General features: G+C 40.7%; 1 protein-coding gene across 1 annotated transcript; it reads right to left on the bottom strand.

Moving 5' to 3' along the window:
* Nucleotides 1-3,950: 3,950 nt before the first annotated feature.
* Nucleotides 3,951-16,153, bottom strand: C1D (C1D nuclear receptor corepressor). The gene is made up of 5 exons (XM_065739554.1): nucleotides 16,036-16,153; nucleotides 8,762-8,905; nucleotides 7,478-7,544; nucleotides 6,971-7,026; nucleotides 3,951-4,393 (listed from the first exon to the last, which is right to left on the bottom strand). The coding sequence occupies exons 2-5, from the start codon at nucleotides 8,903-8,905 to the stop codon at nucleotides 4,226-4,228; spliced, it is 435 nt and encodes a 144-aa protein (XP_065595626.1). The 5' UTR covers nucleotides 16,036-16,153; the 3' UTR covers nucleotides 3,951-4,225.
* Nucleotides 16,154-16,366: the final 213 nt, after the last annotated feature.

Below are 16,366 nucleotides of genomic sequence, written 5' to 3'. Positions count from 1 at the left end.
TATTCACAGTCAAATCTAGTATCCCCTCTGAAATATATCACTTTATAAAAATGATACTTTGCCATTACAAGATTTCAACACCATATTCACTCAGCTTAGTAGTAAAAACAAGCTCTCTCTTTTCCCTTTGGAGCAGACAATGAAAACTGAGTTGTTCGAGGTCTGCTTCTTAGATCATCTTAGATCACCACTGCACATTCTGCAGATCTGTAATTCTGCAAGGAAGGATAAAAGCAAAAAAGGCAAGTTTTTAGGAGCATCAGTAAAATATTACAAGAACAACATATTGGAATGGAGGAAATATTTAATAACAAGACAAATTTAATGCTAAGGATAAGATGGTCCACAAAACAAATGCATTCACATAGACTCTGGAGCTCAATGAGAGAATTACTCAAGCAAGTAAACAAAAATGACAGTGTCGTACTGCAGAAGGTTAATACATCTTTTCCTAACGTGATAGCTGATTCTAAAATGTTAAACTGCTTTATTTACTTATAGCAATTTAAGAGAAATAATAATGTGTTTGTTTTTTTAAATTGCTGTCAAGTAATATTTAACTAAGAATCATATATGAATATTTGTTAACAAATGCCATATTTTGGCATCTTTACATCTCAAGATATGAAAAAGACAAACTGTACCCACTTGAGATGCAACCAATTTCAATTAATTTGAACTGGAACATTTCTTCGGTTTGAAGTTTGCCAGACTGACTTTGTTGTAGAAGCAGAACACCTCTGCGAAGTCTCATGATTATTTCTCCACTTATATTCTGATTTTGCCCATCACTCAAATGTTAGCTGGTGTTAATTTTTTTCAACAATTTGCCCAAAAATGGTACGCTGTTGTTTCCTTACACTTTACCTGCCCAAAGCAGCTATATGTTACTAGCCAGCCACGTTTGATGAATGAAAATTGACATCCCATCATTCCATTCAAAAGCTGTTCCTTTTTTTGTTTTTAAGGTACTAAGTTTTGCAGTTGCTCTCAGTAGAAGAGAATCTATGTAAATTGAGTCAAAAGTTCAGAGAGATCTTGCCAGAAGGAACTCTGCCATAGAACATCACAAACATCAATGGACCTCCACTTGTGCTTCCAGATACAGATTGGAGTTCTCAATTCCTGTTGCCACTGCCTGCCTTCATGATGAGGCTAGGCCTCTTCTTCTGGGATTGCAGAAGCAGGTCTTCATCAGCCCCTGACCAAAGTACGTCATGTAACACAGGTCACTCCAAAAGTGATGCCTCCTGTTTATATACAGAAACCTAGTTTTTTTTTTCTTTATATTTGTAATGCTTCTAGCCCTACAGATTAAAAAGCAGATTTTGGTGTCCCTTTGAATTACAAGACAACTCTCTTAACAGTATTTTATAGTAATTATTTTTATATTAAATATTTTTATAGTAAATTTCCAAGGTAACTTGACCCTTCTTTAGCTTTTAGCACTCCAGATAACTAAGTTGCAAGGAGACTTCCAGTGAAACAGGAACATTAATGCTAGCATGAAGTCTTGTCAGAAAGTATTGATTTTCATGGCTGGGAGAAGTTAAGAGTGGATATTTTATGTCATCCTAACTTCTCAAATAATAAAAATACTGAAAGAATAGAAATCAACATTAGTGATAGGTTGACTTCCTAACTCACAACTAGCACATAGAGCACAAATCAAGGTTGTAGTAAACATCCTCAATTGTTTGCAGTCACAGTAAACTCTTAAAGACATTTTCTAGAGCAGAACCAAGGTAACACAGGAAGATGTCAAGCTACTAATAGGGCCAAGGGTCAGTAATGGACACATGGTGATGCTCCTCAGTTTTTGGGATGTTGATTGGACTTACTGTCTTTGCATTAGAAAAGCCGCAAACCCATGGTCTGTCATCAGAGCAGCCACACAACCCTTATGTATATTCAAAGTGGCATGTGTTACACGTATATAAACTTCCCTATCACAAGGGTCAGCTACATGTACATAATTATACCAGATGGATTTCTACTTCAGTAACTCTTCTCTAATATCCTTGTGTTATTCTTGTTTAAACATTTACCACTGAAAGCTGTGTACTTCACTGTACACTGAATTATGGCTTTTTCAGAAATTAACCTTCTAAAGCAAAAGGTATAATTAAAGCTTAAGAGGAAAACCATGCAATGGAAATGTCCTTCAATTCCCTTTTAATTAACAGTACTGCACATAAATAGAAGACTATCTACCTGTTTCCTCCAGATTAAGTGTGCCAGAGTACAAGACATCTCCTCAAAAGTCTCTGCATTAAAGCACTTGTAGCTTCTGCCACTTCAGACCACTTACATCCTAATGTCTTACTAACTAGTTCAAAGGACACCTGTTCTTTAAATCACATTGTTTTTGAGACTAACGTTTGGAACCTTTACATGGGAAAATAGCCACACTGACACAAAGTCCACAAGCCTGGTTTAATATTCTACACATTTCCTTTGCAGTAAGTTCAAAGGGGGGGTACAACACAGGACATACAGATTTACCAAATGAACTGTCCAAATCTACCAAACACACCAAGAACTGCTTTATATGACTCCTGCTGTCTTTTTAGTGAACAACACACTTTGAATACTTCACAACTTTAACCTTACGTTAACCTTAAGAAGATGACTCATGAGTCTGTTCTTTCATTTTGCATAACTGACATTAGCCTATAGAAATAAAACATGCCCATCTTACCTTTTAGCTGGCAAAAGTTTTTGTGCTTTTGATGTACACGTTCATGAGCTGTCCTGTAGATCTGAGGCAGCAGTTAGGTATCAGCATCAGAATCTACACAAGCAAGTTCTCCTTAGCTGGATTGCTTTAACTGGAATGAAGGAATTCTTGTTTGTTCAGAGTTTAATCCCAAACAGAAATCTGTAAATTCATACCAGTTACTAGAAATGCTTCCAGAGATATACAGCAATTATTTGAGTTAATTAAACTTGACAATTACTTCAAGTATTTCCTTCTAGGTAGTCTGTGACTACCTAAACAAAGAGAATCTTCATTTCAGCACCTCACTGAAATTGATCGTACTCTGCATTGCACAGTGTAGGACAACACTGAAAACAAAACCCACCCACTGTAAATCATTCAACTTGGAGCACTATAGGCAGACTGGATTTGTTTGTTTTAATATTTAAGTCTTTTACACTAAGTATATTTCCCAAGACTATACGCTGCTACCCAAACAGCATTTTGGTGAATTACACTGTTTATTTGTCCTTCATAAACAACTTACCACTAGTTGTTACACAGCATTTGGACTAGTACAGTTTTGCTTTGTAGAACTTATTAGGTTCTTCTGAAGAAACTGACATACGCCCTCCCCTGAACAACTAAGCTTCAGGTTTGAAGGAAACAGACTATTTAACAAGGCAGAGCAGTAGTCTGAAGCGTACCAGAGAACAAAGATCTGAAAAAGAGCAACAACCACACTCCTAGCACCTCACAGCACATTATCTGAGTCAGCAGTAAGAGATGCACACTATAGCCAAAATTCCAATCCAGTTCCTGCACCTGCTGTTTCCTGTTTGCTGTCCCCCACTTAGTCCAGGCCCTACAAAGGGCTCATTCAGGCTGTTTTTGTTGTGGTCTCCCCCCTACAGTGATGGGGCACAAGGGCTTGAAGTGGAACTCAGGCTTCCTGCTTGCAGCCCTTGAATCTCAGTTTGTTCAGAGACCACAGAAGTAAGGGAATACGGCATACACTCTATTCCAGAAGCTGAAAACTGAACTGTTTAATATAGTGAATAAACCTTACAATACTCCATGAACACAAGAACTCAATGCAAAACCCACATTTACTTTCTCAGTATATAAACACCACAAACTGAATAGTATTGTTTGAGATTGTTTTAATATTCAAGAAATGAAGTACATACAAAAACTGTCAACCATTCATGAGTAAAAATTCTTAGGCATTATAGGTAACGTTAATCAAGTATATGGCAGGGCATTATCATTTCAATAATGAAATGTTACTTCTGGAGCATCACACAGCACACACAGGTATACATACAAGTCTTTTTTTTTTTTTAAACCTCAGTGCATAGTTACCTCAGGGAGGAGCATCCTGGACAAAACACAATCCTGCAAGATTCCTAAGTATAACTTAATCAAGATGCTGCTATACTGCACTTCTGTGAGACTCATACAGTGCAGAAAACACATTTTGATAACTCTAGGTGTCTCTGATAATATAAAGGGGAAAAAAAATCAGTTCATCTTTCTCTTTTTTGCTTTAACAGGAGTTTGGTCATTTTCAGGGTTTGGTTCCCAGAGTGCATTTCTTACAAATCTGGAAGCTGCTCCTTTATCAAGTTTGGATGCCTTTTTCTTGTCTGCTATTTCTTTGACCTTGTTCATGTATGTTCTTATTCTCTCCTAGGAAAAAAAATATGTATGTTTGAGGGTTTTTTTTTGAGGGTTTTTTGTGGTTTTTGTTTTCCAAACCACTCTTCCAAGATTACTTCTAAAGTCAAACCGATGAGCAGGAACACTCCACACAGTTACCTCTCTATAACACACAGAAAAATAGCATCTAAATATAAATTAGGCTCTTTGCAAACTTGAGGCTTCTCTTTCAGCAGATTTTCCATCACAGTACCTACCATACTAATATTTGCATGGCATCCATCACCAAAGGAACATGAAATCCTACAAACTTACAGTGAGATGACAGAACTGTATTCAATGTTGCTAAAAAACAAAACACTGAACTCAGTCTGGAGTTTGACCTAAGTAAAGATGGCAAAATGAGTATTTAGATGTGATGGACTTATAAAATTGCACTCCTCACTGTCTACAAAAGAGAAGTTCATAAGTTCATAAGTTCATAAGGTTGGAAAGGACCTATAAGATCATCTAGTCCAACCATCCTCCTATCACTATCTCTACCCAACTACTAAGGAGGAAGAAGAAATCGGTGTAAAGCATCTTACACAAAACTAAGGTAACACATCAAACATGCAACTATACAAAAGCTCTGTGGTTAAAAACCTGAAATGATTAATTGCTAAGTCCCCCTTGACATACTCAAAGCATTCTGATGCATTTAAGTGAACAGAGAGGACACTTGAAGTAATTCCATAAAATAAATATAAGTTTGGCTCATAGGTTCCACACCTAGCTATTTAGCCCAATATGGCCTTGAACTGTAGGGCCTTCAGGTGTTACTGTACTACATGCAATAAACAACAGCAATGTACACATATGACACACACACAGTGCTTTACCCAATGCAGGAATTGCAAGAGTGGACTAACAGGACCTTTATGGGTATTGCTAATGAAATACATGCTGGTATTACCTAACCCACATAATTACTGACAGCTTTTGGATCATCAGCTACAAGACCTACACCACAGATCTGACTTTTTGGTTCTTCACTGACCCCTAATAAAAAAATTTGTCAAAAAGATGGGGCAATCTTTCCATATAAAAAAATTCAGCTTTACAGGGTCTGAAATTGTGATAGACTGCGATATTTCTTCAGTGACAGATGGTTAACGAGAACAAGTAGCAAGCCTACATTTATCAAGCCTACATGTATCAACAAGAGAAGAAACAGCTGACAAACATCAAGATGTTAAAAGAAATGAATTCTGATAGCTTGAATGCGAGATTCATTAATATCATTTGAATCCCTGAACATACAGAAGGAGCAATCCTAAGAACAAAACAATCATGACAGAACAATCTTTTTATTCTCCTTCACATGGAATGAGATCATCAGAATGTTCTCGAAAGGAAGGAAAGTACATTCATTCACCTCAATACTTGGAAAGAGAGCCGGTAAGAATGTAGCCTACGACAAGTCACTCTTTTTCAGATTTAAAGTGACTGACAATTGTGAAGTAAAATGCCAGCATAAAATATCCACAGCAGAAGAGAATTTATTTTTAGTATAGCTAAACTAACACAATAATCAAACACTATATAATATAGGAGAAACAAGAAACTGACTGAAAGTTCATGAAATATTAATGGATCCATTTTTTAATATGATACAGTCTAGACTCACAAAATTAAAAATAGAAAGATTCTTGTTATTCAAGCTAGCTTTCCACATCTTTCAGTCCTATCTTCTACCACTCTGGTTACCTAAGGATTACATTTAAGCTAAGTATATTATGATAGCCTAGATTTAAAGTTTTCATTTATACAAGAATTATGAAGGGTAGCTCTAAGTTTTGAATTCTATTTTTTCTTAAGGCTAAATGATTTGATATTTTAAGTCAGCAGAATTTGCAAGATGCCATGCCTTCTATACTGTAGTCATGCAACTAAATGGAATATAAAGACAAACCTAAAAGATTTATTATAGGCTGTAAATATGTCACTAATGCAGAATTACTGGACAATACACATACAACTGGTGCCAAAAAAGCTTTTAGCTTTGTTGCTGAACTGGATTCTTTACTGCTGAGAAAATGAATTAATGGAGGACTTGGAGGAAGGGGGGGCTCTTTCCCGTCTTTGCTAGTAAATCAACCACACTATGCTTTCAGAGTCATACAAAAGTAAGAAAAGGCAGCCTTAGAGATTAACATGATTCCAAGTATTCCTAAGAAAAAAAGTTATAAATTACTATCAGACAACATTTTTCCATTTAACAGATACAAGTGAAAAGGTATTCTGTTCAGAATTCAGTTCCCAAAACAAAGGTAGAAAAAGAAAGATGACGTTATTCATCTCATTTTTTCTTATTTCAGCAGGCTCTACAGATGATACTTTAAACTGTGCTGTTAGGAACTAAACATATGAATTTCTTAATTTAGAGACCCCAGCAGGGCATACTAACAGGCAATTACATAACACTATGTAGCATATGTGTGCAATTATGGCAATATAGCAATTTTAGAAGTAGATATAAATATACATCTACTTCCATACACGTTAACAGTGCTTAACAGTGCTGGGCAAGTAAAGCATTCAAGGCATGCAACGTAAGAACCTTACCAGTTCCTGTTTCACTGGATGTTCCTTTGGATTGACTCCCTGAGTAGCCAAGTACACTACAAGAAGAAAACGTGTTTTTGATAGGGATGGCTGTGATAAATTAATGCCCAATTAACCAGTCATACAAGAAAACTAATTCCCACATAAAACTACTAACCACGGTGCTTAACCACACGGTCAAGTATCTGATGCAATACTGTCACCAAATATTGCAAATACATATATGTAACAAATTTATAAGATACATAATGCAGTTAAACTTTGCCTTCTAAAGGAGGACAGAAAAAGCAGCTAAGAAAAAACTGAAGAAAAAGATCCTCAGGCACGTACTAAGTCAGCTTCTGCAATTATCAACATCATTACCTTAAGGATAGCAATAATTTGGGTTTTTAGAGTTATTCATGAGCTTCTATCTCCTTGGTTATGAAATTATATTTGATGTTTGCAGCTGTCTACAAAGCATTTCAATGGTGATATTTGAACCTTGTCCTCCTACCACATACTTACCCCAGAACATTGAATTCAGTGTGTATGCTGAAACCAAATCCAGTTTTGCTTGCTCAAGAGGTTCTAACTAGAATGGAAAGAAAAATCATTTTTAAGTTGTCCACAGATTTCAGTAATGTGCCTATTCCAGAACTGTGTATTAATGTATTCATAGATGCATACTGAATTGCATATTTTTACAACACAGGATCACTGAGATGAAGCATGTCTTTACCTGCCACCACAGGATTATTCCATCCTTACCAACCAGTCATGTCACTTTCCCAGTTTGATCTTAAACCCCACAGTACCATAGGACCAAATTAACAAATCTCTTAGCATGCAGCTCTTTGACTTACATAATCAGGAAAAAGACCCACAAAAAATACTTTCAAAATAGTTTCTGCTATCACTGGAAGAAAAAAAGAACACCTCTGGATTACTGAAGCTCAGATGAGTATGCTACCAACAGGCAATGAATGTTATATATGTCAGACTGTATATGCTAGAACACTTCGGGCTGCACAACACAGGAATAAAAGTAGCAGAGGGTTTTTTTTCCCTCTTCAACTGTCAAAGTCAACTTATTGGTTTAGTCCTATAGGAGTTTCAGAAACTCTGATACTCTGAAACACTGTACAGCTCACTAGTCCTAACATGGATACTCTCAAAAGATCGGTGTTGTCAAGACTGCTTTCTTCATAACTCATTTATGTTAAAAACCCTCAGAGAATTTAAAAAGTCCCCTTGTGTTAGCTTCACCTTGTCTTAAAGAAAGATAGGCATAAGGTTTTAATTGTCAAAAATAGACAGACTTGTATGGGTATTCAGGGAGTACTTCACCATCTTTATGTTATGAAGAAAAAAACACCCATGGACTTTACAGACTCGCAACACAGCTAGAAAAAACAGCTCAGTTTTCCAGGGACCAGATTCTGCAAGTCACCAGGAGATCAATTATCAACGCTGCCAATTCATCTTTACATCCTTCTATATTAACCAGGTTCCATGATGTTCATTGTGAAAAGGCCACAGACAACTCTGACAAGCTCTCTGCTCAGGAAGAGCACTCAGTGTGTGCTTCTGGGAAGGTGAGGAATAGGGCAGAATGCCCATTACCTAAATGATCCACTTTCCACCTTCACTGAGTTCACAGCATTGTCTGGGTATCTTAGAAATGTAGATGTTTCAAATATTAGGTGCGAGAGGTCATGAAGTGTAGTATTTGTTAATTCTCCATGCAGTGGCTAGCCAAACAGACCCTGTATTAATAACAGAAAGACTATTGAGAGGAAGATGATTTACCTTCTGGAGAAGCTCACTTCTAGAAACTGACATCATTGTCTTCAGCATCTCATCTACCGAAGAAAGAGATTTATCAAATGTTGCAAGATAATCATGAATTTCAGTGGGGTATTCTTCTGCATTAATATCTTCTGACACTTCCATCTAGAAAGAAGCAGCAAAATTAGTATCACACTCTACAGATTCAAAAGACTACTTAAAAAATAAGAAACATTAGCATTTATTCATTCAATCTTATAAAAAGCCTCTTGAAGAGTTCCGGCAATCAACATCAGTAGTGACACAGTTGAAGATTCTATAGTTTCAGGGATATCTTCTAACTGCTGTTCAAAACAGCACAAATGGAGAATTATAAGCCATACCTATTCTTATACCAGTCCCAAAACAGTGTTTAACTTTTATGGTGTGTGATAGAAGGAAATTATTTGCTTGCTTACAAGTGCTCTAAGCATCTAGTAAACCACAGTACATGAACAATACTAAGCACACACACACAAAAGTTAGGGATATGGCTTCAGCTCATCCTAGGAACAGACATGACTTCAGCTTTAGAGCAGTTATGCAGCACCACTTATGTCAGGGTCAGTTACTTCTTTCAATATTAAATTTAGGAGTTGGACCAAGAAACGCTTCCTGTGAACTCTGTATCCAGTTCTCTAAATTCCCTGTGGGCCACTTTAATCTGAGATATAACTCTACCAGAAAGAAGAGACAGCTCAATAAGTTTTTCTGAAAGGGAACACTGGAACAAGGCTGCATGTGGCACTGAAGGGTAGAGCACTCAGTGTAAGCCTGCTCCTTCTGTCTACAAAGGAGGGAGAACACGTCCAGCTTTGTGTCTGCTGTTCAGTGGGAACTACAGCAAGTTCCTCCTCCCGCTGTGCAGGGACCTCTCTCTTTTCATTAGACTGTTGTTTCAGCATTACTAATCTCTGAGCAGGATATGTTACAGTGTTAGCACATGTCAATAAAGCAGCAGTCAACAGCCTACAATAGTTTTGAGAGTATTAAATCAACAAGAGCAAACTTAACACTGCATTAGGAAATGTACACCAGACCTCCACAGAACTGTTTCTGCCAAAACCAACACACACACACCACAGTCACACCTACTGAATGACAAAGGCAAGGATGGGAGGAATGAGACCATATCAGTGACTATGTAAATATGCCTAAATCTTGTAGTGCCCTCAATAATTACATTTCAGATATTAAAATCACAAACAAGATCTCCTCTAAGTTGTACAACTGTTTCTCTACGTATTTGGAACATGGAGAAATTCAGATCCAGAAGTGGATGTTTACAACACACTTACTTTGTTGGATTTGCTGACTGTATTTTATTTGTCAGACATCCAACTTAGAAAAATTAACACCACTAATTAACAACACTACAAGCATTAAGATACAAGATACAACAATATTTGCTGATCAAACATGAACACCAGGAAAAAGATGGGGAAAAAAAATCAGGTTGAGAACACATTTTCATTAGCAAATAGTAACACAATGCTGAACATATGATCGGAGGTTATGCACTAATAGTACTTTATCAGATCTTTAATTTTGAGAACACGAAGGAAAGTTCACAACCCATAAATACAAAATAAAAAAAGGCTGATTTTGACTGAAGACAACAAGGGAAACAAAGTGAGGAAAAATGTGGCCTGACTGCATGACATCAATCTACCAGGAACAAGTTTCCCTTTTAACCGTAGGCTCAAAAGCCAACATAAACCTCAACACAAAAAAAAAAAGTCACCTGCTTGCTTAAGAAGAAAACAAACCACCCTCACCTTCCCTCCTGCCCACCCAGACACCAAAGCTCTCTTATACTGAGAAACAAACACTAATTGTGCTGTGGGTGCATAATGAGAGGTTTTGCTGGTGAAGAATGATGAAAGTAAAAAAACTACATGAACTTTCAAAAGACAGAATTAAAATACGCTCAGTGTCACATACGCTACTTCCACCAGGAATTAAAAATGCACTTTCAGGATAAAAATCATTTATTTGAAGTAGTTTGACACAAACAGAAAACACATCAATTCAGCATGTGTCACTGTGTTTAATACTGCATCTAATTTGCACTTACTGCTGGTTCTTGCCTCTTTTTTAAGCATTAGAAAGCCTTGTCTTCATATTGAGCTCACTTCAAGACAGGCCTTCAAGTGATGTTAGATTTGAATGTTTAATCTCATACTTCTGGTTGCACTGAATATCAAGATGTACTCATACAGCAAAACACTGTCCCCTAGTATAGTTTACTGAGCCACATCCACTTTGACAATGTATCTGTATTCCAATGGGGCTTTTCTTCCAGTCTGTGACAGCAGTCAGCAGTTCTCTCCTACCAAATCCCCAGCAAACAGAAATGAACCAGCCCCCCCATGTATGCTCAAACCTGGAGTGCCCTACTTCTTCCATCCTGTGCTGCCACTCATTTCCTCTAGCCACTAGCTCTACATTCCATAAAGCATACTTCCTTTCATGGGAATTTAGTTTCCTACATTTGCACTTTATGCAGTAACTTTCTCTGCTGTTCTGAACAGCAATCCTAATCTACTTTTGGCTAACAAACTGACAAAAAGGAGACCAGCGACGTTCCAAAGATGTGCAGAAAAAAATCACAGAAGTGAGGGAATAATAGAGAAAATTCATCTGGGGACATGGGAGATTTCACAGGGACAGAATTAAGTAAGAAATCAGTGAAGATGGAAAACTGAACTCCAGCACAGAAAAAAAAGTGCATAGCAGTAACCATAGCCCGACATAGAAGGGAAAACAAAGAACTGGGAGAACAGGGGAGGCAGGGGAAAAGGAACTTGGGCAAACAACTTCCCAGCATAGATAAAAAGGTGCTTACACAGAACAGCATGCACAGGAAACACTGCCTATGTGGAGAGGTAACTAGAGGTGGTGTGCACCCTGAGGCCCAGCAGGATGCCCCACAGCAAGCCTGCATAAAGAACAGAGAAGAGCAAGTAGTTATACTGAACCAAAAAAAAGCTCAAAGGTAGCAAAGGCTACAGCCTCAGAGCTTTCCTCATCTGCTGCCACATCCCCTAGGCAACAGCTCTAAATGTAAGAGTATCAAGCTTCACTCTCATTCTTATCCCCCAATCACCTTTATGCAATTATAAGTCTGTGCTACCTTATCCAGTTCTGGTTCTGCTTCTACTTGGAAGTGCGATGACCAGAACTGTTCCAGAAGGCTGGTACAATTTCTGCAAATTATTCAAAGGCCTGCATTTCCCATGGGAAAAATCAAGAAATCTTACAAGCCCTTGAAGATCCTTACACTGTGGAATACAGCATCATGTTAAGCACTGCCTGTTTGCTTTAGCGTGGGACATACTGCTACAGGATTAACAATATTTTAGAAGCAAAGCACTCTACCATGTTTTTACAGCCAGCTAAGTGACAGACACCTTTTAATTTCACTTTACAATCACACCTTTCCATTTTTATGTGCATCAGAAGTAAGACCATCTGGCTGGCATAACCTTGAAGTTCAGGTTGTAACTCAAAGTCCCCCACAAAGTTACTAGCAGCAACAAATCCTCCAGTGGGGATATGCAACCTACAGTAAGGAAGAGTTCATAAGTTCATAAGGTTGGAAAGGACCTATAAGATCATCTAGTCCAACCATCCTCCTATCACTATCCCTACCCAACTACTAAATTAAGTCCTTTAGCACCTCATCTAAACGCTTCTTGAACAGCGCTAGGGATGGTGCCTCAACCACCTCCCTAGGCAGGCCATTCCAGTGCCTGACCACTCTTTCAGAAAAGAAATGCTTCCTCAGGTCTAATCTAAATCTTCCCCGGCGCAACTTGTGGCCATTCCCTCTCGTCCTGTCATTACTTATCAGGGAGAAGAGGCCTACCCCCTCCTCACCACAACCCCCCTTCAGGAAATGGTAGAGTGCAATAAGGTCTCCTCTGAGCCTCCTCTTCTCCAGACTGAACAATCCCAGCTCCCTCAGCCGCTCCTCATAAGACTTGTGCTCCAGGCCCCTCACCAGTTTTGTTGCCCTTCTCTGAACACGCTCCAGGGCCTCAATGTCCTTCTTGTAGTGAGGGGCCCAAAACTGAACACAGTACTCGAGGTGCGGCCGTACCAGAGCTGAGTACAGGGGGATGATCACCTCCCTGCTCCTGCTGGCTACACTATTTCTAATACAGGCCAGGATGCTGTTGGCCTTCTTAGCCACCTGGGCACACTGCCGGCTCATGTTGAGCCGAGCATCAACCAACACCCCCAGGTCCTTTTCCTCACTACATTCTTCAAGCCATTCTGCCCCAAGCCTATAGCATTGCATGGGGTTATTGTGGCCAAAGTGCAGGACCCGGCACTTGGTCTTATTGAACCTCATCCCATTGAGCTCAGCCCAGCTGTTCAGCCTATCCAAATCCCTCTGAAGGGCCTCCCTACCCTCAGGCAGTTTGACACATCCTCCCAGCTTTGTGTCATCTGCAAACTTACTGAGCATACACTCAATTCCCTCATCTAGGTCATCAATAAAGATATTAAACAAGATGGGCCCCAAAACTGACCCTTGGGGGACACCACTCGTTACAGGACGCCAGCTGGACTTAACTCCATTAACCACTACCCTCTGGGCACGGCCCTCCAGCCAGTTCTCCACCCAGAGAAGAGTGAACCTGTCCACACCACGGGCTGCCAGTTTCCTTAGGAGAATACTGTGGGAGACCGTGTCAAAGGCCTTGCTGAAGTCCAGGTAGACTACATCAACAGCCTTTCCCTCATCTACCTGTCTGGTCACCCAGTCATAGAAGGAGATGAGGTTGGACAAGCACGACCTGCCCCTGGTGAACCCGTGCTGGCTGGGTCTGATCCCTTTATTGCCATGCACGTGACGTGTGATCTCCCTCAATATCATCTGTTCCATAACTTTCCCTGATACCGAGGTCAGGCTGACAGGCCTGTAGTTCCCCGGGTCTTCCTTACGGCCTTTCTTGAAGATGGGAGTCACATCGGCAAGCCTCCAATCTTGTGGGACCTCTCTAGATAACCAGGAATGCTGATAGATGGCAGAAAGTGGCTCAGCAATCACCTCTGCTAGCTCCCTCAGCACCCTTGGGTGGATCCCATCTGGCCCCATGGACTTGTGGCAGTTCAGATGGAGGAGAAGATCTCTGACCGTCTCTGCTTGAATCACAGGGGGTGCATTATGCACCCCGTCCCGGACTTCAAGGTCAGGGCAAGTACCATGTGGATAACTGTCCTGTCTATTAAAGACAGATGTGAAGAAGGCATTGAGAACCTCAGCCTTTTCCTTATCATCTGTGGTTATATTGCCTGCCTCGTTGAGTAAAGGAGGGAAATTTTCCTTAGTTTTTCTCCTGCTGTTAATATATTTGTAAAAGGGTTTCCTGTTCTCCTTTACAGCAGTAGCCAGCCTAATTTCAAGCTGGGCTTTAGCATTTCTAACTTTCTGCCTGCAGATCTTGGCCAGTTCTCTGTAGTCACCCCAAGTAGCCTGACCCATCTTCCAGAGGACATAGACTCTCTTTTTCTCTCGGAGTCTCAACAAAAGATCCCGGTTCATCCACACTGGTCTTTTGCTCCTCCGGCTTGACTTACGGGACTCCGGGACTGCCTGCTCCTGTGCCTTTAAGATTTCCATCTTGAGGAGCATCCAGGCTTCCTGGACCCCTTTACCCTTCAGGAGCAAGTCCCAAGGGACCCTTGCAACAAGCGTCCTGAACAGGTCAAAGTCTGCCCTCTGGAAGTCCAAGGTAATAGTTTTGCTAGTCACCCTCTTGACGGCACCCAGAATAGCAAACTCTACCATTTCATGGTCACTCTGGCCAAGACAATCTCCAACCTTCACATCCCCTACTAGTCCTTCCCTGTTAGTGAAAAGTAGGTCAAGCAAGGCATCTCTCCTGGTAGGCTCTTGCACCAGCTGTGTCAGGAAGCAATCATCCACACATTCTAGAAATCTCAAGGACTGCTTCCTCTGCGCAGTATTGTATTTCCAGCATATATCAGGGAAGTTGAAGTCCCCCATGAGAACGAGTGCTGGCCATCGTGCAACATCTACGAGTTGTTTATAGAACATCTCATCTATTTCTTCATCCTGACTAGGTGGTCTATAACAGACCCCCACCACGATGTCACTCCTAAAGACTATCCCCCTGATCCTTATCCATAGACACTCTACTTTGTCATTTCCAACCACTAGTTCTTCAACATCAAAACACTCTTTGATATAGAGAGCTATGCCACCACCCTTTCTTCCCTGTCTATCCCTTCTGAAGAGCTTGTAGCCATCAATCCCAGTATTCCAGTCATGGGAGAGGTCCCACCATGTTTCTGTAATAGCCACAAGAGGACACATTCACCTTCATAGAAGAGGTATTTTATTTGCTCAGTGTCTGAAGTTTTACATATAACCTGGCTTTCTGTCAAGGGAAAAGAATGAAGTACTTTAACCAAGGCCTGTACATGCAAATCATATCTCCCCTGATAAATCAGGCTCTTCTTACAACAGACACTGATTTCTCAAGACCTCTCAAGTTACAACACTATAGAACCACAGAATCATCGAGTTGGAAGGAACCTTTAAAGGTCATCTAATCCAGCCTTCCCGCAATGAACAGGGACACCTACAGCTCAGTCAGATGCGCAGAGCCTGGCCCAGCTTGACCTTGAACGTCTCAAAGGTTGGGGCATGCACCACCTCTCTTGGCAACCTGTTCCAGCATCTCACAATCCTTGCTGTGAAAAAAATTGCTTCTTGTATCCAATCTAAAGCTCTTCTCTTTTAGTTTGAAACCATTTCTCCTTCTCCTGTCAGGACAGACCCTACTAAAGAGCCTGTCCCCATCCTTCTTACAGCCCCCTTTTAGATACCAAACAGCTGCTTTCAGCTCTCCTCAGAGTCTTCCCTTCTCCAGGTTTCACAGCTCCAGCTCTCTCAACCTACCCACACAGGGAGATGTCCCAGCTTCACAACTTCAGCTGAAAATCCCACAGCTCACATCTGTTTTGTAACTAAACTCACGCAATGTTTACCCTCTCTGTGCTCACCAGTAGAACCAGTGCTGCACAAGCTCAGCTTTGGGAAGGTCACAGCCCCCTGGAAGCCTCTAAGGCTCTCAGCCCACACTTCCCCTGACCACGTGAGTGTCATCCGGAATAAGCACATGCACAAATCAAAGCAGCTTATAACCCACACCTCCCCGCTCTTTATGGCGGACGAAGTGCTGAGGAACTTTAGCACTTAGGGTCGCGATACCGACCTTTCCGCAGACATCACCTCCACACCTCGCAGACGCACGCCTGGCGGGGCTGGGATAACGCACTGAGCGTTAGTGGCCCTCGCTCCCACACTCCGAAAGCCGTTCAATCATACGCCGCAATGGGACGACGCTTATGCCGAAGGGAAGGAACCCTCCATCCCCGTCCTCAGCCGCACCACCGCAGCGCGGCTATACCACAAAGTACGCTGAGACCGGAAGTGCAACGAAGGGGCGGGGTCTGCCCGGCGCGCAGTGATGACGTCACGCCGGCGCCGTTGGGCGGGAAGCGCGGCTGCTCCCACAAATGAGTTGTTCTCCCTTACCCTTGGCT

The sequence above is a fragment of the Cyrtonyx montezumae genome, unplaced genomic scaffold (genome assembly GCF_038088225.1).
Source record: "Cyrtonyx montezumae isolate F1298 unplaced genomic scaffold, pur_monq_1.0 scaffold_24, whole genome shotgun sequence".
In the NCBI taxonomy this organism is placed as follows: domain Eukaryota; kingdom Metazoa; phylum Chordata; class Aves; order Galliformes; family Odontophoridae; genus Cyrtonyx; species Cyrtonyx montezumae.
Note: the sequence above shows the minus strand (reverse complement) of the source record. Positions and strands in the feature narration are given on the sequence as shown.